A 25,268-nucleotide genomic window follows, 5' to 3' on the forward strand; every position below is an offset into this window, starting at 1 on the left:
ATTAATATATTTATTCATTTACATAACAAATACTTGAATACTTCCTAATAGCAAGCATTGTACAATTTTAATGTGTATAGGAGATCCTGAGGAAGAAAGAATGATAGAAACAGAATCAATAATCAAATATGTAATTAAGAAGAAAAAAACACGGATCTTTAAAATTTAAAGAAAAAAAAATCTCTAACTCTACTGTTCAAACAGGCTTCCCAAGTTTCAAACAAAATCCATTTTAGAAGACCTATATTCAGAAAAAGCCTAATGCAAATTTTTAAAGTTGTTTGAATACTTTAACTGAAGATTATGATGTTCATTCACTGATTCATGTAAAAGCAACACAAGGCATCTTCACCTATTCAAATGTAAATATAAGTTGCGAGCAAATTGAATTAAATGTAACAATTAGTCCAGGTGCAATGGCTCAGGCCTGTAATCTCAGCACTGTGGGAGGCGGGTGGATCACTTGAAGTCAAGAGTTTGCGACCAGCCTGGCCAACATGGTAAAACCGCATCTCTACTAAAAATACAAAAATTAGCTTGGCATGGTGGCGGGCACCTATAATCCCTGCTACTCAGGAGACTGAGGCGGAGGTTGCAGTGAGCCCAGATCATGCCACTGTACTCCAGCCTGGGTGACAGAAAAAGACTCCATCTCAAAAAAAAAAAAAAAAAGTAAAGATTAATTTAATTGAGAGATGGTTACTATATGTCTGTACATTTCCTTGTAATTATCTCTGTATATGGATGAGGTTGGTTTTGTATCCCCCAAAAAGGATATGTTGAAGCCTTAACCCCAGAACCATAGAATGTGACCAGATTTGGAAATCAGATATTGATAGAGTAATCAAGTTAAAATGTGATAATCAGGCTGAACCCTAATCCAGTATGACTGGTGTTCTTATCACGTGAAATTCTGACACGGACACACACAGAAGGAAGACGATGTGAAGACACACAGGGAAAAAATGGCCATATGACTGGAGTGATGCATCTACAAGCCAAAGAACACCCACAGTTGCCAGCAAACACCAGAAGCTAGAAGACGCAAGGAAGGATAGCGACACCTTGATTTTGGACTTCTAGCTTCCAGAAGTATGAGACAATAAAGTTCTGTTATCCTAAGACACCCAGTTTTTGGTATTTTGCTGCAGCAGCCCTGGGAAACTAATGCAGCTATCTAAACTTCACTAGCAACGGAATAAATTACAGCATGTATGAGTTGATTACATAAAAAGAAACTTGTACGCGAAAATAGAATACAAAAGTTTAAAACAAAAATACATTGGAAAACTAGTATTCTAATAAATTTAATGAGGCATTGACATCCCTTGATTAAGCAAAAACTTTCATATTTATTGAGGGGAAAAAAATTACCAAGACTCCCAAGGACACGAACAGATGAAAAGATAAAATACAAAAGGTAAGGAAACCCAGTAAAATCGTCAACCTCATTAGGCAATCAGAGATGAAAATTAAGATAATAATGAGTTCATCTATATCATAACAGCATTCGTTTTATTTAAAAAAGAAAAGGTGAAACAATTCCGTGATAGCAAGGATGGAACATAGGGACACAATAAATATAAAGGAAATGTAATCTTACTATGCTAAAACAGACAGATATTTGTTATATTATGAGACAGAATATTATGCAGCCATTAAAAATCATACTCACATTGTTGATAATTATTTTATAAGGCTATTTCTGGTGGTAGAGGCAGGGCTGGGGATGTCTAGTATGTTCGGTATTATGTTTTTAAAATTGGTATAAAATTTTTAAGTTCAGAAATAACAGTTAAAATATATTTACAAAGTATATGTAATTAATTTGAGAAAATATTTTTGATGCATAAGAGTGGAAAAAAAACAGGATACAAAATAGTATCATTTTAACCGGAAATATGTAGAAGACTAAATTTTAAAAAGCCAAAATTTTCACAGTGAACTCTGGCATATCACATTGTTTTTTTCTTTCTTTTCTTCCCTTGTTCTATTGTTTGGGGGAGAGGAGGTATAGTTTCAGTTTCTCAACAATGAAAATCTTCGATAAACAAGATTAAAGTAAAAAAACAGTGTGGGAGGGAATGTAACCAACTGTGTCATGGCTGACATGACCATTGCAGAAATGAAAAATGATTCCCGCTCTTATCTGGGGGCAGGGAGAAGTCGTGATTATGCCATGAAGAGTTTAACACTCAGCTGTAACAAGTACTTCCCAAAATAGTGTTAGACTTCCCATCTTTAGAACACATCTCAAGTCACAGGGATTGAAAGAAAGATTTTCCACTTCCTCTTTCTGGGACCTTTGTAAATAGAAATTAAAGAATAAAAAGAGTGGCATCTTCCATTTTTATTATATTCTTTGTGAGTAGAACCCTCTTTTTTTGCTTCTGCTATAGAATTCAACTTCTATAACTCAATAGAGGCTTAACAAATGCTTCCTGACCTTCTGGAATCTGCAAAATTAGAACTGGCAAGGATGATGTGGGAAACAGCACAAAATATATGTATACTCCCTTCCAAATACGCTTAATTAGAGCCTCTCCATCCAGTGCACTGTTTCATCTAATTCAAAAACAGTACAGTCTGAACACCAGTAATGGAGACTCATTAAGTTCCATTAGCAGCAGTCACATCGAATGATACAATAGAAACCAGCAACTATTCACAGCCACAGGTAACACGCTACAATAGAAACCTGTTAGACAAATAACCTGGTCACCCTCAAATCAGGTCCCTTGCTTTTATAGGTACTTAATTTCTAAAACTTGATGTCCTGTGAAACATATTTTAATTATATTTGCTGGACCACCAGTGACATTAATTTAATCTAGTCTTTCAGTCATTCTGACACATAAAATTTATCATTTTAGTTTCTTCCATGCAAGGTACGAGGACGGAAGAAAGATGAGAATGGTAATTGTTTTATTATGGGCCTTTAGGCAAGATGCCTTAAAATGAGATAACAGCAAGTACAATTACAGTCATCATGAAAATCACCATATTCACTGAGTGCTCACTATGAGCCAAGCATTTTATAAAGATCTACTTGTACTATTTTATTTAATCCATGTAACAACTCTATAAGTTAGGCATTACTATTATCCTTTCATAGAAAAGAGCTTGGGTCGGCCAGGCACGGTGGCTCATGCCTGTAATCCTGGTACTTTGGGAGGCTGAGGCAGGTGGATCATCTAAGGTCAGGAGTTCAAGACCAGCCTGGCCAATATGGTGAAACCTCGTCTCTACGGGAAAAAAAAAAAAAAATTAGCTGGGCATGGTGGCAGGCACCTGTAATCCTAGCTACAGGGGAGGCTGAGGCAGGAGAATCTCCTGAACCCAGGGGGCAGAGGTTGCAGTGAGCTGAGATCATGCCATTTGCACTCCAGCCTGGGCAACAAGAGCAAAACTCCGTCTAAAAAAAAAAAAAAGGGTTAGGTCACATAGCCAGAGTCACATGGTCCATGAAAACGTCAGGCATCAAACCCAGACAGGCCAACTCCATATTCAGTGGCACTGACCACCGCCTTCTGGTGCCTCTCAGCAACTCACCTAGGATCTAGGCAAATTCTTTTGGGGATTCCGAGAGTACCATGAAGTACTACATGAACTACACCAACAATTCCCATGCTGGGAGGTGTCACAGATGTTCCTCAGTAAGGTTTCATGGTCATATAGTGGTAGGACCTGCTTAAGCTATAACTCTGTACTGACAAATTACAATGCACATTATGTTACAGTGTTTATACTTTTTAAAACCACAGTATTTCCCAAATATAATGTACCAAGACATGCTTAATGTGGAAAAATACCTAAAAGCATCTTACTCCACAGAACAGAGAAAGGGAAAAGCTGACTTACACTACTGGGATCAAAAAAGAAGTTAGAGTCCCAAATAGGGAAAGTAAGATTTAAAACAGCCTCGTTATGTTCTCTTTTTCCACTGTCACAACTCACTTGATTCTAGGAGGATATAGCAATCTCTTCTTCAGAGGTAGGCTAACATGCAAAATCCTCCGAATCTTCTTCCCCTCCCTCTTCAAACTATTGCTTAGTTACCTCAGGAAATATTCTCCCCTCTTTCCCATACCTCATTTATGAGGTCCCCACAAATGACCTCAACAAAGATGACAGTATAAAAACAGTGCCACTGAGATAGCTCCATCAAGAGGGAAAATGGATTGCATTTTGAAGTTTAATTAGAGCTGCAGGCTCAGATGCAGTAACTCATGACTGTAATCCCAGCACTTTGGGAGACTGAGGCAGATGGGTTGCTTGAGGCCAGGAGTTCAAGACCAGCCTGGGCAGCATTAGCAAGACCCTGCCTCTACAAAAATTAAAAAATTAAAAATTAGCTCAGCATGGTAGCATGTGCCTGTAGTCCTAGCTACTTGGAAGGCTGAGGCAGGAGGATCGTTTGAGCCCAGGAGTTCAAGACTGCATGAGCTCTGATCACTCCACTGTATATCAGCCTGGGCGACAGAGCAAGACTCTACCTAAAACAATAATAATAATAATAATAATAATAAATTAGAGCTTCATAACCAAATTCTAAACCTCTTGGAAGTACCCATAATTTTCAGAAGGTACATATCCATTTAACTTCTAACCCTCTACTCAAATCCCAAGAAAAGAATCCAAGAGAAATACAATGCTTTATGATGGTTAATGTTTTTAGGATTTTATCACTGAATTACTGGTTTATAAATGTCTGGTTCTCAACTTTCACTCTGTGTTCCCTTAGCTTATGATACCACCTTCTTCTAGTTCTCTTTATACACCTCTGAATGGTTATTTATGGTCTTCTTCATGAGTTTCTCTCTTTGCCCATCACAGTTGTTGGCGCCTCCCAGGATTTAACTCTCAGCTCACTACGTTCCCTCACTCTTGCTTCCTGGGCATAATCGCTTCCTCTGTCATACTTTTAGTTTCCTACAGTAGGCAGGTGACTCCTACAGTTGACTGTCCCAATAAGCAGATGAGCTCCTCCACTAGTGCAAATGCTCCCCAGGGCCTTCAGATGCACACATCCAAAGCCTCCTGAACATCTCTGGCTACATATACTACAAGAATCCCAGCTCAAGAAATCTAAACCTCGTTGCTTTCTCCTCATACCTCCTGTGCCTTCTTTATCTCGGTGGTGCCAGCTTTTACCTGATTACCCCACTCTGGTCTGAAAGTCGTGCTGGACTCTATGCTCTCCCTTAGCTCCACATCTGATCCTTAACATGGCTAATGAATTGCTCTTTCTAAATGTCATATTCACCCCTTCCTTTCAATCCCACCACCACCAACCTTGGCAAGGCTGTGGACACAGCAGTGCACTGCACTGTTCTCTCAAATGGTCTTCCTGGTTCCCATTCTGACCCCTCAAATCCACACCATTACTGAAGGTAAATCCGTCCATATCTCTGACCACCTAAAATCCTTCCTTAGTTTATAGTTTAGAGTAACCAGCTCTCCACAAACTTATCCCAGTTCGTAATCTTATCTGTTCATTCTCCTTTCCTTAAGGGTTGGAGGGGAATTTGTATTTAAAAAGAAATTATACTCACAATTTTGAGAGGCCCATTTTTACTTAATAATAGATAACTTTCATTGTACCCTTTCTATGAGTCAGCACTCTGCCACACAGTTCATCTATATTATCTCATTTAATCATCACAACATTTCTAAGAGGTAGGGCTATTTCCATGGTTTGTTTATTTGTTTCTTTGTTTGAGACACAGTCTCGTTCTCTTGCCCAGGCTGGAGTGCAGTGGCGCGATTTCAGCTCGCTACAGCCTCCGCCTCCTGGGTTCAAGCGATTGTCCTGCCTCAACCTCCTGAGTAGCTGGGGCTACAGGCAAGTGCCACCACACCCAGCTAATTTTCTTTGTATTTTTAGTAGAGACGGGGTTTTGCCATGTTGGCCAGGCTAGTGTTGAGCTCCTGATGTCAAGGGATTCACCTGCCTTGGCCTCCAAAAGTGTTGGGATTACAGGAGTGGGCCACCTTGCCCGGCCTCCATGTCTATTTTACAAATAAGAAAACGGCCGAGCACGGTGGATTACACCTGTAATCCCAGCATTTGGGAGGCTGAGGTGGGCGGGTCAGGAGATCGAAAGCATCCTGGCTAACACTGTGAAACCCTGTCTCTACTAAAAATGCAAAAAATTAGCTGGGTGTGGTGACGCACACCTGTAATCCCAGTTACTCGGGAGGCTGAGGCAGGAGACTCACTTGAACGTGGGAGGCAGAGGTTGCAGTCAGCCGAGATCACGCCACTGCACTCCAGCCTGGCAACAGAGTGAAACTCCATCTCAAAAAAGAAAGTAAAGAAAAAAGAAAACCAAGATTCAAAGGGGTTCAGTAAATTTGCCCATGTCCACATAACTAGTAAGTCCCTGAAGTAGGACTTCATCCCAGCTCCGGAAGCTCCTAATATGGGTCTATGCTTCACACAAAACGGAGAACCAAGCTTGCCTGTTGCAATCAGTGAGCATAGCTATAAAGGGGGGCAGAACGTGTAGAAGAAGGAAAGAGAAATTCATATAACTATGGACTAAAGATATTATGTAGGTGAAATCAAATTTTGTGGGCTCAAACTTTGATACTCAATTTTTTCTCAATATTAAATTTGATCTGAAATTCAATCAGGCACAGAAACACAGATTTATATAAATATGGTACCAAGAGAGAAGTCCAGGTTTATATAAACACGACTTATGCCCATCGTGAACCATTTAGAAAGTTCTTCATGTGATTCAGTTTAACTAAAGCCATATTTAAGGATTCACATCTTTCTATCTGATATATGCACATCAGAAAAAACATGCATAATTAGGTATAATACGTCATAGTCAGTTCCATGTATCTTCAAAAATGAAGGAACACATTTAACTTCTGTCAATTTGCTTCCATTTACAAGAACAATTCTGTGTTTTAAAAAAGTGCACTTCATCACATGTAGCCTTCCGTATTTTCACACAATGCCATGCACCCACAATTCGTAATAAATCCGCAGTAACTCAGATCACATTATAGCTTCCTAATTAATGTTCACTCTCTTCAATACATCTCCTTCTCTTTCCTCAAACCTCTGAATACCCCCCATACCGCCTGCCTCCCTCAAAATCCCACCCACAGGCACACCCAGTCGACGACTTTGCCTCAAGACCTGGGTGCCCCCCAACTCTGTCTGCATTCCCATTTATTCTGGCCATATCGCGTCCCATTCCCCCGCTTCGGGGAAAAGCCGAGACCCTCCATTTTCCCAGCTTCTCAGGGACTTCTCTTCAGCAAATGGCCTCCTCCCTCCTGCTCCTGAGTTTCTCCCTTGCTGGTGGATCATTTCCAGGACCATGTTGTTTCATGTATCGCCACATGAAACAAAAGCCAACGAAAAAACCTCACCAGGTCCCCATATCTCATCATGCTTCCCTGCACAGTAACACTTCTCCCAAAAGCCACCTGTAATTGCAGTCTCTGCTTCTCCTATTCTCTCTTCACCCACTTCAGTGAAGCAGCCGCTAACCCCACTGCACAACCACCTCCGGTCAGACGCCCTGAGACCCCACAACTCCCCATCCAACCAGCACCCTCCGTCTACCTCCTCCTCCCCACTCTGGCTGCATGCGGCCAGACACAACGTGCTGCCTCAGGCGGCTGCGCTTGCTGTTCCTTCCGCCAGGGGCACTATTCCACCAGACGCCCCTGCCTGGCCCACTGCCTCACTTCCTTCAGGCCTCTACTCCAATCCCTCAGAGCGGCCTTCTAGGACCAGACCATCTAAACAGTCCACTCAACCCCCAGCTCCGCTGGATTTCACACCACCATCATCTCCTATTCTCTCCAACTACTTTATTTTTCTTCATAGGCCTTTTACTGCCTGATATTAAATTACAAATTTTTTGTGTTTCCTTGCTAAGGTTTTGTTCTCCACCCACTTCATTTCTCTCACCACCTACACACATGCACACACACACACGCACACATGAAGGTAAGTCCCATGAGGACAAGGATTATTGTGTCTTATTAACCACTTACTCCTAGTAACTAAAAGAGTGCCTGGAATATAGTAGATGCTCAATAAATATACTTTGATTACATGAATATTCTATGTTATTAAATATTTCAAATTATGAAGAACGCAAATCTCTGGGATTTGAAAGTATATCTTTCTACTCCTTTAGATATTCTAGTAGAATCACGTTTTGGTAGTGGTTTCAGAATGGAAAAGATTTATATATTTTACCTTTCTGATGTCACTCGGATTCGTTCCTCACAACTACAGTTCACAACTTCCATCTTCTCATGGAAGTATTTTTCCACACACTGCTCTTCAAAATCATGAAGTTTTTTCAGATCCTCCTTACTCAGGTAGAGTTCTATAGAAATAAGTATGAAACACAGAAAGAATCATTATTCATCTCAGGGCATGAGTGGCTTTTCTTCCACTTGTATTGAAAATGAGAAACGGTAGCCTGTTGTGATAAAAGTTTGTCACCTTGTCAAACTATTTCTAATATTAATGCAGAAACAGCATCAACAAACAACTGAAAGCCGGGCGCAGTGGCTCACACCTGTAATCCCAACACTTTAGGAGGCTGAGGGGGGTGGATCCCTTGAGCTCAGGAATTAGAAACCAGCCTGGACAACATAGGCAGACTCTCTCTCCACAAAATAATTTAAAAATTAGCTAGGCGCCTGTGGTCCCAGCTATGCAGGAAGTTGAGGAAGGAGGATGGCTTGAGCCTGGGAGGTCAAGGCTGCAGGAGCCGTGATCACGCCACTACACTCCGGCATGGGCTACAAAGCGAGACTCTGTCTCAAAAAAGGAAAAGAAAAGAAAGAACTGGAAACACCAGCCTGGGTCTCTCCTATTCATTCTTTGAAAATGACTCATATGTAGAATTCTTTCTCTTCAATATTTTCACAGGTAGGAATGTTTTCACATTTAACAAAAATTCACTGCATTTCTATGAAAATGGGGAATCTGATTGTCTTCTTTTCTCTCTGCCAACGCTTTCTAAAATTAATTAAATTTTAATTGATTCATATTAGATGTACATATTTTCGAGATACATGTGATAATTTGATACATTCATATAATCAAATCAGGGTAATTGGTGGCACGAGCCTATAGTCACAGCTACTCAGAAGGCTGAAGTAGATCACCTTAAATATTTACCTGTCCTTTAAGATAGAAACATTTGAATTACTCTCTTCTAGCTATTTTGAAACGTATAATCAATTAATTTTAACTGTAGTCAAACTACTGATGGCAGGGCATGGTGGCTCATGCCTGTAATCCCAGCACTTTGGGAGGCTGAAGCAGGTGGATCACTTGAGACCAGGAGTTCAAGACCAGTCTGGCCAACATGGTGAAACCCCACCTCTATCAAAAATACAAAAATTGGGGGTTTCCTTTCTCGGCTTTGGTTTCCTTTCTCTGTCTCTGTATGGGGGAGCTTCCTCCTTCTTATTTGCCTATTAAACTCTCTGCTCCTTAAAACAAACAAACAAAAAAAAATTAGCTGGGTGTGGTGGTCCATGCCTATAATCCCAGCTATTCAGGAGGCTGAGGTGGGAGAAACATTTGAACCCAGGAGGCAGAGGTTACAGTGAGTGGAGATCGCTCCACTGCACTCCAGCCTGGGCAACAGAGCAAGACCCCATCTCTAAAAACAACAACAACAACAACAAAAACCCTACCGAACTATTGAACACTAGGTCTTATTTCTTCTATCAAAGTGCATATTTGTACTCACTAATCAACCTCTCTTCCAACTCTTTTAGCTATTACAATGACAGTAAATAACCAATAGGTTAAATGCAAGATTAGAAGAAGGCAGTCTGTTGAAATTAATCCAGTAAGTATAAGAAAGTTTTACCTTGTTACACAGAGTTTGTGCATACTAAGTCCTTCTACTGAAGAATGAGATATTATTATTACCATTCAATGGCCAATCACGGTTGTATACCTTCTCTGACACAATCATAAATAACTCATTAAAAAGACACATTACTAAGTGATATTATAAGGCTAACGCAATTCTTCATCAAACTCCAGCATTCACATTTGGTCTACTACTTTGGCTTTCACTCCTGCCTAATAGAATAATATACCATCTTTTAAGCAAGTTTATAATACTTAGAAAATATATAAATGAAATGATGCTGCTAAAAGGATTAAATTGGAAAGTTCTCTTTCTTGAATGGTTTTGCTTACATTAGGACAAAAAGAACTAACATGGTTCTCCAGAATTTATTTAAAATGCAATTGTTACATTATTTTCTGAAAAAAATGACAAAAGATCTTAATTTTAAATTGAAAACATGGCTAAAAGTATTATTCAGCTGTAAAATGTATTCACAACTCAGATATACAGTGCTTTCTGATTTAAATGGCAGGAAAAATTTTTTCAGACACTGAAAAGATTAGTTATCTCCCATCCCCTACCCAACTCTAAACTTCTTTCATTGAAGAATCTCCTATGAGCAAGAAACTTCACAGGTGTCATGATGTGAACCTTATGTGGGTCCCTGAGAGCAAACAATCCAGAGTAATTCCAATGACAGGTGCAGCTTGCAGTATGTGGCGCTTTCCTGTAATTGTCCGCAAGGTGGCACTGCTGCCCCTTGTGTAAATGTCTTTACCCTCAATATAAAAGATTAGAAGCAATGTTACGAAAATTCAAGAATGTTCCAGAAAGCTCAGGGTGAATTCATTGTAAACTTTACTCGAGTTTTTATGAAATCATCCTATAAGCACAGACCAAGGTAAACCCAGGAAACGTTCTTTCATGTGGTACTAGGAAGTCTGAGCAAATCCTAGTCAATTCCAGGATTTATCAAGCAATTCACACTCTGCTATTAGGTTGCAATGGTTCTGCAGCCAAAGCGTGGGACATCTCTCTACTAGCAGCCTGAAATTTACAGTATAATTATAAGCCTTCAAGTTAACTTCAGTTATGCTTTGGCTTTCGTACAAAGGCTGAATCTCTTGGTCAGGGAGTGGGGTATGAAAAAGAAAAGAAAAAATCTTCAAAGTGAGTTAGGAGGAGAAAAAATACGTCACAGAGTCACCTACCACCAGCAAAAGCATATCACCCTGTTAATCCCATAATATACTGCAAGGGATGACCTGTCCCCCTAAGAACCCACCTAAACACATAAACAGCCCACTGTCCCTTAGCTGAAACTCCTGGAATCCAGAGTATTTTAGAATTCAGAACTGCTCTTTTCTAGTTTCAGAAAGTTAATACAGTGAATATATCATAAATGAAGTGAAATCCCTAGTTAAGGTTAAAGCAATCCCTAAAATCAAACATATTACTATTTTCTTCAGCAACATCAATGAATATTCATACTCCAAGAAATAAAGAAAATAAATGGCTTCACATCAATTCTTATCAGCCTTTTTTTGCCAAATAAGTTTTTCCTCAATTTATGAAGAAAAAAGGCTTTCAGTTTTCAGAGGTATTTTAGATTTAGGAATTGGGAAAAGGATTGTGTATTTATGCCACCTGCTTCCTGTATTTCTGGGAACTATCTAGAAATGGGCCTGGTACCAACTGTGGAATTGCTTGATAGGAACTACAGAAGATTTGTAAAACCACCAAATGCAATGTTCTCTGACAACAATTAGTATGATAGTCATATCATGCAGTGAAGATCTGGCTAAACAAGATGAATTAGGAAAACCTCAAAATACATAGGCTTATGCTTTGTAAAAACAGAAGTCAGAATCCCTATTTCCGCATCTTGACTCACAGTGTTGCCCAGGCTGAAGTGCAGTGGCTACTCACAGGCACGATCATGGCGCACCCCAGCTTTAAACTTCTGAGCTCAAGCAATTCTTGTGCCTCAGCCTCCTGAGTAGCTAGGACTACAGGCATGCACTACTGCACCCAGTCTCTGAGTTGAGGTTCTTGAAAATAAGAAACATCCATTTCAGAATCACCTCCATGCTCAGTAGATTAGAGAATCAGAGGACCATGACTCTGGTTAATAAGTTAAGCCCAGCTTTGCTTATCTTTTCTCTCAGACCCCAAGGCCTTCTGTAACTCCATTCTGTCTGAATTCCATCTTCCACAACAAGGAGAACAGTACAGGTCACAGGACTACTCTCTAGGAGTTATTCTGATGAGTTCTCTGGTCAGCAGAGAAAACACAGGTTTTCCATGTAACCTAAAGCCTTTACACAATCAAGCAGAGATTCTCTTCCTACCTATTCCTTTCTAAGTATCCATTGATCTTGGCAAAAGGCACTGCGACCTCATAATGAGGTCAATATATTTACTTAGACCCAGGGCATCAGCTGATATTCTATTGTCAGGGAACTCCCAGAGCCCCCCAGTGCCCTGAACGTAACTTATAATACTCCGGTGCATCTTTGCCTTGAATCTGTACTTTTTGCTCTCTTCCTCCTGCCTCACACAGAAAAACTTACTTAATCCAACGTCACCTTCTTCTTGGTCATGAGGAGCTCGATGACAGCACAGGCGGCGGAGGAGAAGGCCCACGTGGCTCAGCAGGATGAGAGGTGGGGGCAGCCAGGGCTTCTCGAGGTAGGTCATGATATAGCGATAGCGGTTGTATTTCCACAGGTTATTTGAAATGGATTCCATATCTAAGTAAACGTTGCTGTAAGATGAAGTAAGGGAGGGACAATGTTTTAATATGAAGTCTTGAAAGGTAACAGATTCTATATTTTCCAACATTTATGATTAGTTCACCTGACATTACCAGCAGTTACCCAACACAAATACTATCCACTGTGTTTACGATTCTTCTTCCACCAAACAAAATATATTAGCTACCTTCTACAATCAAACATGCTAATCAGAATAACAAGCAAAAGGCAGACATTACAATCAGAGAAAAGAAAATGTCAACGTTTTCAGTGTAATGAACAGAAAATCTGTTCTGGAACTCAACACTATTCTCAAGTCACCATCTCTTCTCACATAAAAGCTCTTTTTCAGTCCATAATTCATCGTTTATGGGAAACAGATTTAATGTTCCTCTGTATCATCGATCTAATGTCAAATGTGAGAACTGCTAGAAAAATCCCAGTTAAAACATGCAAACAGAATGGTGTAAATGAAGAAATGGAAGAAGAATCAATTCATCTTAAATCAAAAAGCAGAGCTTCTATGAAAATCCAGACAAATTATTTAGATTAACTTTACAATAAAAGTAACTCCTTATTGGTAGGTCACTTTGTAGCTGTAACATGGAGATAGAACAGTGAATATTGATATTATAGAACTTGCCATGGGGGTAATGACTGGGGCTACGGTTATTCTGAAACAATAGATCATCCTTAACTACTTAACTTTAAGTATATAATATGATATAAGAGGAACACAGTAAAATGTCCATCTTAATATTGTGCATAAACTAACAAAATTTAGTTTCTTTTTTAAGAAAAAGAGTAGAACTTGAGGAAGGTAGCCAAATTTAGCAAATAAAAACACAGATAACCCTAAACTTGAACAGTGATAAAGGAAAGGAACCAGGGTTATCCTGGAGAACACCATCTTTGGGTAAGAATAGAAGTTTCTCAGAATCCATACAGAAGGTGATTGAAACATAGATGGCTGGGTTATCTCAGTAGTTCTCAAGCATATTCTCTGAACCAGCAGCGTCAGCATCACCTGAGAACATGTCAGAAATGCACATTTTGGGGTCCTGGTCAATGAGTGAGAAACTCTAGGGTTGCACATGCTATTAATAGTTGTTTCACTCCAACATGACAACAGCCTTCCACCAGCAGGTCGGCGTATTTAATTTTGTTTGTTTGTTTATTTTTGGTTTTTTCAATTATTTTATAAAGAATTGTCTATAACTGGCTCCTGGACAAGTAGTCAGATCTGGGGTTGGTCAGTTTGTGTGGTCTTCAGTGTGTTCATCTCTAACATGAGAAATTTGTCCTATGCGAGGATTTCTTAACTTCTTTTTTGACACTGGACGTTTGTTTCTGTCGTTGTCGTTGGCCAGGAGGCTCAAAAAGAGGCCTTTATTTATCTAGCTCAAAGTATACACTATCAGAGTCTTGTTTGGTACTCCTTCTACTAAAATAGTTCAAATCAATGTTTCTACCACTGTATCAAAAAGTTCTATTCTTTTTTGTCTCCCCACATCAGAGTGGTTGAATAGAAGGTAGAAACAGGCCGAGAGTCCATAGGCTCCCAGCTCTAAACAGTGCCACGGCAGGAAGGGGTGGCTCCGGGTCTCACTGTGGCACCTTCTACAGAAAATAGACGTAGCTGCTGGGCCCGGGGACAGAAACCAGACAATTCAGTCCATCTCCTAAAAGCAGCACAAATACTTTCCCCGCACTGTATGAAAAATACACACCTCTAGCACTCTGCAGTTGCGCATTTAGTTTTCTTTAAGAAAAAATCAAATCAGTAGTATGTATCCTGTTTCCTCAAGTTTCAAGAAAAAAAAAAATGAAAGGTCACTTTTTTCTCTTTAAACACTGATGTGTAGCTAGCAACTTGGATAAAAAGGTGCCACCCTACAAAATGTGCTCAGCATGTTCTGATGCCAGGATGGGCTTGGCCGCCTGGGCTGGGGCTAGAAAGGAGACCTCCATCCGTCCCAGTGGAAACGGAAGTCGAGTGTCCATGCTGCATTTGGCTTCAAGATCGAGAATCAGAGCCTTTAAAATGGAGAGGGGGCATCTGAAAGGGCACCCCCACTGGGGGCTTCCAGAGCTAAGGCTCCAGAATGAAGGGGTCGCCCTGCCAGTGACAGAGCTGGGAGTCACTCTGAGCTGCAGCGTCCCCAGGATCCCCTTGTGGGAGGCCCTATCTGACCCTCTCCAGCCCATGGCTCTCTGCAACTGCCACCTGTACTCAGGTATATAGCTTCGTTGCTGCTGGCTTTTAAAATCAGCTATTATATTTGAGATGTGACTGTCACCAACAGAGTTCTCTCCTAAAAAGCCATCCCAGTGCTGTGTTGGCTCAGGGGGCACCAGCTTTGTGCTGCCTCTGTAACAGGCAGGAGAGTTCTCAAAGCAATGTTCCCCTGATCCCTGGATGCCACTGCAGCATTAGGGACAGGATCAGTCCCCTGGAGGGGAAAGGTGGCTTCAAGGCTGTTCTCTGGGCCATTTGCAGGAGATCTGCAGGTACCAGGAGCCTGTACTTATTGCTGCTTTCAGTGGTGGCCAAGCCAACCAGACCCAAACATGAGGCACACGGGCTCCCTGACTTGGCTGCCACTCAAAATTGACCCACATCCCTTGGGCTGCTCTGCAGTTCTTTGGACTCCAAGACCCAGAAGGGCCTCTGCTCAGCTGCCCACTTGGGCAAGACTCACTGGGTACCATGACCAGCAGGCGTTCACCCAACCTCGAGTGTACACCTCTAGTGACTGGGAGCACACCACCTGACCGGGTGACACTCCTTCCCAAAGGACCTTCCCAACGACAGAGGTCCAAAGAGCCTCCTGGTGACACCCACAGCAGGAGCGTCATGCCATCCCATCACCAGCACCCACTTACCTGCCTGGGGCTAAGATGGGGGGTGTGAGCCTTTCCCCTGAGAGCAAACGGGCAATGAGACACTGGACATTTTTAATAAATAAAAATCTCAGACTACCAGCCTGGGCAACATGGCGAAACCCTGTCTCTACCAAAAATACAAAATTCAGCTGGGCATGATGGCACACACCTGTGGCCCCAGCTACTCAGGAGGCTGAGGTGGGAGGATCGCTTGAACCAGGGAGGCGGAGGTTACAGTGAACTGAGATCACACCATTGCACCACTCCAGCCTGAGTGACAGAGTGAGACCCTGTCTCCCCTCACGCCCCCCCAAAAAACTCAGACCCTTTTATTATTTGATATATAAAAATAGCTATTATAACTAAACACCAGCAAATATTCTAAGTTCCTAAAATGGTTGGGCTAAGAGAACTGATGACTATCATATAACAAGTAGGAAGGTATGTCTTCCCCATGTACAGGTAACAACACAGCAGTCACTTTTTTTTTTTAAGAATTCTGATTTACTTTGCCTAACTCTCAACCTGTGTCTTCCCTACTTTCATTACTTATACTGCATAAATTGATTTTCTCTTTTCTTATCTTTTTCTCTTTGGTAAGGTAAACAAGGAATCAAATACCTAGCACAGTGTCTGGCATTTAAGAGGCATCTAGAAAATATGAGTTTCTTCCCATTGCTTCACTTGGTTTCTTTTGTCTACAAAACAAATACGTGTCAGGCACTCTTTTCAGTGTTTGAGATAAATTGCTTGCTTCTGAGCAAGACGAGAAGAGGTGAGGAAGTGGGCCATACCGGTAGCTGCAGGAAGAGCATTCTAGGCAGAGGGAATAGCAAGCACAAAGGCACCTGTGTGGTCTGAAAAACTGAGGGGCCAATGCGGTTGGAGAGGAATGGGTCAGGGGAAGAGTAGTGTGATGCATGATTTAGGAAGTGACAGCTGGGCGCAGTGGCTCATGTCTGTAAGCCCAACACTTTGGGAGGCCAAGGCAGGTGGATCACGAGGTCAGGAGTTCGAGACCAGCCTGGCCAACATGGTGAAACCCTGTCTCTGCTAAAAATACAAAAATTAGCCGGGTGTGGTGGCATGCACCTGTAGTCCCAGCTACTGAGGAGGCTGAGGCAGAAGAATCACTTGAACATGGGAGGCAAAGGTTGCAGTGAGCCAAGATCACCTCTGCAGTCCAGCCTGGGCAACAGAAAGACACCACAAAAAAAAAAAAAAAAAAAAGAAGTGACAGGGGTCATGTGTGGTGGCTCACACCTGTAATCCCAGCACTTTGGGAGGCTGAGGCAGGTGGATCACTTGAGGTCAGGAGTTTGAGACCAGCCTGGTCAACATGGTGAAACTCCATCTCTACTAAAAACATAAAAATTAGCCAGGCGTGGTGGCAGGCACCTGTAATCCCAGATACTTGGGAGGCTGAGGCAGGAGAATTGCTTGAACCCAGGAGGCAGAGGTTGTGATGAGCTGGGGTCACACCACTGCACTCCAGCCTGGGCAACAGAGCAAGACTCCATCTCAGAAAGAAAAAAGAAAGAAAGGAAAAGGAAAGGAAAGGAAAAGAAGAAAGGAAGAGAGAGAGAGAAAGAGAAAACAGAGAACAGGGGAAGCTGGGAGCAAGTGAAGAAAGTATATCAAGAACTCCTTCGCCAACCTGCAATTCCATCACTTGCTATCCTTTCATAATTCGAACTTACTGCCTAATCACAACTCAAGATCTCCTTGCATTTTGATGTTGTTACATTGTACTTTCCCTCCACAGTCAGTCCTCCATATCTGTGGGTTCTGCATCTGTGAATTCAAACAACCACAGATTGAAAATATTTGGGTAAAAGAAAAGGATGATTGTGTCTGTGCTGAACATGCAGAGACATTTTATCTTTGTCATTATTCCCTCAACAATACAGTATAGCAACCATTTACATTGCATTTACACTACATTAGGTACCATAGATAATTTAGAGATGTTTTAAAGTATATAGGAGGATGTGCATAGGTTATATGAAACACTACACCATTTTCTATAAGGGACTGGAGCATCCATAGAATTTAGTATCCGCAGGGGGTCCTGGAACCAGCCCTCCACAGATAACGATGGATGATTGCATTTATTATTTCACCATTTCCCACGCTCTGCGTCCTTCTTACCAGTAGTTTTATGCACATATTTCAAAACAATAATAATAAAACATAGAACACACAAAAATCAAAGGTTACATACTCAAAGTACATGTGAATCTACTCAACATATCTGCTCACATTTCTTATTTAAATAAAATAATCATATTTAATTGAAATAACTTACTTGAAGAAAGCAATCAACAGGTTCACCATGATGATATATTGCACGAAGAGGTAGACAGCTTGCAAGAATGGAGTAAGAAAAGAACCAGGAGGGCAGGATGGCTGGCTTGAACAAACTACAAATAAAGAATTTTAAAAGAATGAGAGATAAGATGAATCACAGTCCTGCCACTCTAGACAAACATTTAGCACATTAACTGCACAGGATACCATAAATTCAAACATTTTTAGATTTAGATGATTGTTTTTCAGATTTATTTTACTCTTGCTAACTACGAAGGCACAATTTCTGCAAGATGGCAAAATCCCATACACACCATCTATGTCTCCAGCATAGACTTCTCCGTATATCATCCAGTATGGCTCAAATACAATATCTCGAGCTAGGCTCCAAGATGGTGGCTCCTTTGGTGAAAGGATGGCCTTGCGTGCCACTCCAAAGCTCAGCAAGACTATGGCCATGATGATCACAATATAGAACATGTTTGCTGTCTGCAAAAGAGCATAGCACAACCAGAATTTTACCACAGATTTGAAGTTCAAAAGAAACCAAACACCAGCAACCATCACAATTATACCTGCAAATAGTAAGATTGTCTAGTCATTGACTAAAACACCCTTGCCCACGAAACAGCTAGACTTTCTTTGGCTAAACTCTTTTGTTTTCTCACACAGTATGTATTTCAAGTCAACGTGGTCTATGGAATAACAAAAATGTGCTGAGAGGAGAGAATCTGTTCTTCTTTGTTTAAGCAGTAATGAATTGTGAACACTTTTTGATTAGCTAATATCCAACTTTGCCCCCACTTGAACCAGAGGTTAGGAAAATTAAAAAAAAAAAAAATAGGGTATTGTTGAATTCATCCAAAGGCTCCTTATTCCCAGAATTGTCTTCAGGAATTGATTACAGTCTAAGAAACTGATCAAGCCAGTTTAATTCCATCTATTAAATGTACATCAACTCAATCCATTAGTTTACTGTAACAGAGAGAGCGTTCACCACAATTCCCATCAGTATTTCCAGAGGTGCTCTACGTCTCTTAGCTTCCCTTCCATTAGGCTGGGGCTGTGAAACCTATTCCAACCAGTGGGCTGTGGTCTGATGGTGACTTGGGCACTTCTTGTCCAGAGCAGTTAAAAGCCATTAGACTTTCTCCATCCCTCTTACTCCCTGCCATAGACCTCAGGAGCCAAATGTTCACATGGCTATGTCACAAGACAAAGGGATCTGAGTCACTGCATAGAGGACAGCCCCCATGAGCTCTCACCAAACCTTGCATTAGGCAGAAATACCTTTGTGCTAAGTCACTGAAATATATTGGTTATCTCGGCATAGCCTGTCTCATAAATACTAATGTCACCAAGACAAGAGAAAACCTTTCTGGTCTAAGAGAAAAATGTCAAATAGGAAAAATCTTTGGAGTCCTGGAGGTTGTCTCTTTTGTGTCTTCTTTGTTTGTTTGTCTTAGCACTACCCTTCATTCTCCAGAACTTGCCCCTTCCCTGCCAATAAGTATTCTAGAAGGAAAAGCCAAAGCTGATCTTGAGACACTGTACTTATTAAAGGGTAAGTCTTAGGTCCTTGTGAATAGCCAGATGGAAAAAGCCAGCCAGGCTCAGTAGCTCACGCCTGTAATCCCAGCACTTTGGGAGGCGGAGGTGAGCGGATCACTTGAGGTCAAGAGTTTGAGACTAGCCTGGCCAACATGGTGAAACCTCGTCTCTCCTAAAAAATAAAAAATTAACCGGGCATGGTGGCAAGCACCTGTAGTCCCTACTATAGGCTACTCGGGAGGCTAAGGTAGGAGAATCGCTTGAACACAGGAGGCGGAGGTTCCAGTGAGCGGAGATTGCACCACTGCACTCCATCCTGGACAACAGAGCAAGACTCAATCTCAGAAAAAAAAATAAAAAGAAAAAAGAAAAAGTTGACACAACTGTACGGCAAGCTCAGATGACAGACTGGAGCTAGGTGGCCCAATTTTCAATCCCAGCTCCCCATATATTCCTTTGAGGAATTTACTTAACCTCCATTTCCTTGTATGTAAATGTGTGCAATAATACTACCTGCCTCCTAAAGTTGTTGCTAAGATGAAATGAGTTAATATACACTAAGTACCTAGAACAGTGTGTGGCCTATAGTAAGCACGATTCAAGAGTGTGATGGTAGGGGAGAGTCAGTGAGCGATACAAGAATAAACGGATATTTTAGCAGAAAATATCATTGGTAATAGCCTCACATGAATCTGGTCCTCAGGAATTACTGTGCTCAGAGACAGATTTGACTCAATCTCATACCATCTGGCCCTAATCAAAAGGGTAAGCTGAGTGTCCCAATCAACTAAATATGCAATATACTATCCAAGGTCATTTGCTAAATACAAGTTTGTGGTTACATGGAAGGCAGTGGTGACATGATCTTGCTCGCTGTGCTTCTATAAATAATTCCAAAATGGCCAGGCACAATGGCTCATGCCTGTAATCCCAGCACTTTGGGAGGCTGAGGCAGGAGGATCATTTGAGCTCCGGAGTTTGAAACCAGCCTGGGCAACATAGTGAGACCCTGTCTATATAAATAACAAAAAAGAATTAGCTTGGCACGATGGTGTGTGCCTCTGGTCCCAGCTACTCAGGAGGTTGAGGATTTCTTGAGCCTGGGAGGGTGAGGCTGCAGTGACCTGTGATCACACCACTGCACTCCAGTCTAGGTGACAGAGCAAGACCCTGTCTCAATAATGATGATGATAATAATAATAATTTCAAAAGTTAAACTATTGGATATAAACCATGAAGAACCATTAAAAAGAAGCCAGGCATGGTGGTGGATGCCTATAGTCCCAGCTACTCAGGAGGCTGAGATGGGAGGATCCCTTGAGCCCAGCAGTACAAATCTAGCTGGCACCACATAGCATGTTTACAAAGAACACTAGAACAACAGGGTGACTACAGTTAATAATGAATTGTACATTTAAAAATAGCTGAAAGAGTCTATGTGAGTTGTTTGTAACACAAAGGATTAACGCTCGAGGTGATGAAAACCCCATTTGCCCTGATGTGATTATTATGCATTGTATGCCTGTATCAAAATATTCCATATACCTCATAAATACATACACCTACTTATGTACCCACAAGAATTCTTTTAAACACAATTTTAAGAAAGAATACCAGGATATAAAACTAGACTGTACTCACCATTTTTGCAATCATGGTCACATATGGACCTGCATGTTGATTCACAGCAAAGAAGTCCAGGAGCCGTGAGAACCAGAATATGATGTCTATGCAGTAGATCAGTCTTCCCGCTGTGTGAAAAGGAGGGTCACCCCATCGAAGGGCGAAGCCAACTGAAAACAGGCCAATGGCCACAGTTTCTGTTAAGTTCCAGTACTCACTAATCCATACCTTCACCTTTTGAGTAAACTTCCCGGGCTCTGAAGTACAGATCTAAAAGAAGGAAGAAGGAAACTTAAAAAAGGAGGTACAACCAAAGAATCCCATTAATATGATCTTCTTAAATACACAAACTATTCATTTAAAGAGTAATCTAAACCATGCCAAACCTTAAAACACTCGGGGATTTCAGAGACTTAAGTTATCAGTAATGAATTATTTAAACAATGCTATAAAGATATAATTTAATGCATTCGATAATGCTAGATTGTCACTTGAAACCCCAACTGGAACTAAAAAAAAAATAGAAAGCACTTTTTCTAGCTTTAAATAATCCTGAAATAGCATTAGGAAACACCAAGACATTTTAAAACTCAATATTGCAATGGATCTGTATAGATACGATTTCATTTCAGGAGGCACAGCAGGGTGCAAAGAACACTGGATGGAGCAAGGAATCCTGTAATCCAGTCCGACTACTGCTATTTAGTGAGATTCTACCAAGAACGTGATATTGGGCTGGGTGTGGTGGCATACGCCTGTCATTCCAGCACTTTGGGAGGCTGAGGCAGGAGGATCACTTGAGGTCACGAGTTCAAGACCATCCTGGTCAACATTGTGAAACCCTGTCTCTGCTAAAAATACAAAAATTAGCCTGGTGTGGTGGCAGGCACCTGTAATCCCAGCTACTCCGGAGGCTGAGGCAGGAGAATTGCCTGAACCTGGGAGGCACAGGTTGTAGTGAGCCGAGATCTCACCACTGCACTCCAGCCTGGGTGACGGAGCAAGACTCCATCTCAAAAACAAAAACAAAAAAAAAAAAAAAAAAAAAAAGAATGTGATATTGGAACTCACTAAGAAAAGAAAATACATATCACCATATCAGACAAACGGAAATGTAAAATAGTACACCTATTTTCCCTGAAGCATTAAAAAAGTGGTACAATTCAGATAACTATCTGTTTCTCTCTTGACTTATTTTCTATAATCTATAAACTCCACATAGGAATTAGCAGGCAACATAGGTATAATTACAAAGAATATAACTATATAATGTTGGTTATATTACCTCTAGGACAAAATAAATATAGGTAAATACACACACATAGAGACATATATTGACATCTAAAACAGTCTAAGTCATAAATATTTATGATTGCAGTTATAACTTACAGGAATGTTAGTTTTTGGTTTTGGTTTTGTTTTTGTTTGAGACGGAGTCCTGCTGTGTCACCCAGACTGGAGGGCAGTGGCACGATCTCGGCTCACTGCAACCTCCACTTCCTGGATTCAAGCAATTCTCCTGCCTTAGCCTCCCAAGTAGCTGGGATTACAGGCGCGTGCCACCACGCTCGGCTAATTTTTTGTATTTTTAGTAGAGATGGGGTTTCACCATGTTAGCCAAGAGAGTCTTGATCTCCTGACCTCATGATCTGCCTGCCTCAGGTGCTGGGATTACAAGCATGAGCCACCACACCCTGCCCCCACCCCGCTTTTTTTTTAAGTAACTCATTACAAACTAGAAATTTTTACAAGTTTTGTTTTTTCGCTTCTTGGATTATCTGCCTCAGAGAGATTTCCAGCTTCAATTTTCAAAGTGTTTGGTAGGAGCTTTCAAAAGCTATAAACATATTCCTTACATATTGCACAACGTCAGCCATTTATGTCACTCATTAGATGAAATTGATAATATGAAAGTAATGCAAGGCAATAAAAATCAACCCCACCAAAAAAAAAAAAAAAACCCTGGGGGAAATAAAATAGTTGGAGGGTTTAATACAATTCTATGGCATCATCTATCCTTTAGGATTGGTAAACACACCAGGATATCTGCTTCAAAGATAACTGCTTCCAAAGTGCACCAACCAACAGAAAGCAGCTGACAAGGATAAAGGGCTGGAATCAAGGATTCTCCCCCAAATAAACTTCTTGCAGCATGTAAGTCAAGGTCAGTGTTTCCTGTCTTCCCCCATCCTTGACGTGTCCATTTTCATCATCAGAGCCAAGGAGTCTTTTAGTGGACACCTGCAGAAGCCGAGGGCATATGTGGAAGATAAAGGTAGATGGCAGAACTCACCCCCCTGACCGCCTCAATAGCACTGGTGAAGATGTAAATGCTAACAAGCCACTCCTGCGCGCTGGGCTGGGGCTGCATCTCCACCAACACGGTGTAAGTGAACAGCATGAGGAATGCCAAATACGCCATCTGTGAGGAGGACACACATTCCCCAGACGTGAGTGAGAGCAAGCATAGAGCACGCCAAGCAGACGCAGATGGAGCAGAAACCCAGGCATGAACTTCAACACGATAACATGAACACATAACTAGGACCACCTTTGGGTTATCGATGACCTAGTATCAAGGAAAGCACAACAATCCATAGTCTTCTAGTCTAGGATTTAGAGGCAGGAATGAAATCACTGTTCTCAGATGCATGGAAGGACACACTGTATTGTTCTGCTGGCTCCTGACTGGCATTTCCAGGACCCTGCACGTCCAACAGGGGCGCTGGCAGGCTAACAGCAAGCCCAGGAGGAATCACAGGCCTTCCCCTCCATCTCAAACACAGAAAGAAAACGTGTGTGAAGCATGCCAGATCTTCAGTGGCAATAGATGCTTATTTTCAAATACAACGAACTGTGGCATTTACCACTGCTGGGAGTTCTATTTTATGTTGATTAAAATGCTGTTTAATACAAAAGTTGTGTCCAACTGTGAGCCCTTTTAATTAAGGACTGTTTGTCAATATTTATATCTTCAGCACTCAGCACTCTGCCTGACACATGGTAGACATTCAATAAATGTTTGTCTAATTACTGTGTATATATATGTATGCCTAGATTTCCAAAGTCTTGAAAGAATTAAGACATAGCGATCACACATATAGATACATAGTGATTAATAGCTTTGTAATCTTATCTAATATTCTTATCTTCTTAAGATATATTCCCAGAAGCAGAATATCTGCCCATGCACATTGAAAACTGTGACAAATATTACTAAATTTTCCGACAGAAAGGCTTTACCAGTTTACACTATTATCAACAATGTATGAGACTTCAGTCCTCTAATAACCTCACAGACAACACACAGTGCTCACTGATCAACACTTGCATTTAAAAACCTCGTATCGGCTGGACACGGTGGCTCACGCCTATAATTCCAGCCCTTTGGGAGGCCAAGGTGGGCGGATCACCTGAGGTTAGGACTTCGAGACCGGCCTGGCCAACACGGTGAAACCCCGTCTCTACTAAAAATACAAAAAATTAGCTGGGCATGGTGGTGTGCACCTGAAATCCCAGCCACTCAGGAGGCTGAGGTAAGAGAATCTTTTAAACCCAGATGGCCAAGGTTGCAGTGAGCTGAGATTGCGCCATTGCACTCCAGCCTGGGTGACAGAGAGAGACTCCACCTCAAAAAAAAAAAAAAAAAAAAATCAGTTGAGAGAAAAATGTGTGTGTGTGTGTTCATTCTCATAAAAGCATATTATTTTAACCTTGATCCCTATTTCTCATATATTTTTATCTACCTACATGGGTAACTCTGCTTCTAACTTTAGTTCTGCACAGATAACATAGAGAATAGCTTAAACCATTTCTAACTATATAAGAATGGTATTATTGACAATAGGTGGTCTTTTAGGTAGTCATAATGGATAATAGTGCCTATGATTTAAGGAGGTGTAGAAGAGAAGCATGTAAGAAAGTAAAGGTAAATTTCAGTAATTCTATACTTCTCTTGATTTATATCTCAAAGTCTGAGTATTTTTGATGACTCCTCAAGGACATACTTTAAGTTAATTTGTTCTATCAAGCATTTAAGTATTTTTGTCATTGGTTTCAGCATGGCTAGATAATTGACTCCTTAACTTTTACTCTGAGGTTCAGACCTTAGCCCATTTGTCTGTATATATTTTATTATTTGTATTTTACTATCTCCATACACTGATTCCTTATACTGGACTCATTTACATACATCAATGTTCTCCCCTACATAACTGCAAGCTGCTTGAAGTCAGTATTGATGTTTGGCAATGTCTTCTTCTCACCGCCCCCTCTGCTG

General features: G+C 41.1%; 1 protein-coding gene across 18 annotated transcripts in view; it reads right to left on the reverse strand.

Moving 5' to 3' along the window:
* Positions 1–25,268, reverse strand: part of TRPM6 (transient receptor potential cation channel subfamily M member 6) — a 183,377-nt gene that overhangs the window by 40,922 nt on the left and 117,187 nt on the right. For all 18 annotated transcript variants that reach the window (XM_045373104.3, XM_005581940.5, XM_005581941.5 and 15 more), the window contains 6 exons: positions 23,283–23,411; positions 21,008–21,259; positions 18,130–18,304; positions 17,814–17,928; positions 12,437–12,630; positions 8,237–8,369 (listed from right to left, as the gene is read on the reverse strand). In XM_045373104.3, the coding sequence (XP_045229039.2) occupies positions 8,237–8,369; positions 12,437–12,630; positions 17,814–17,928; positions 18,130–18,304; positions 21,008–21,259; positions 23,283–23,411 (998 nt within the window). The remainder of the gene's footprint in view (positions 1–8,236; positions 8,370–12,436; positions 12,631–17,813; positions 17,929–18,129; positions 18,305–21,007; positions 21,260–23,282; positions 23,412–25,268) is intronic.

Source organism: Macaca fascicularis, chromosome 15 (assembly GCF_037993035.2).
Source record: "Macaca fascicularis isolate 582-1 chromosome 15, T2T-MFA8v1.1".
NCBI classification, from domain to species: Eukaryota; Metazoa; Chordata; class Mammalia; order Primates; family Cercopithecidae; genus Macaca; species Macaca fascicularis.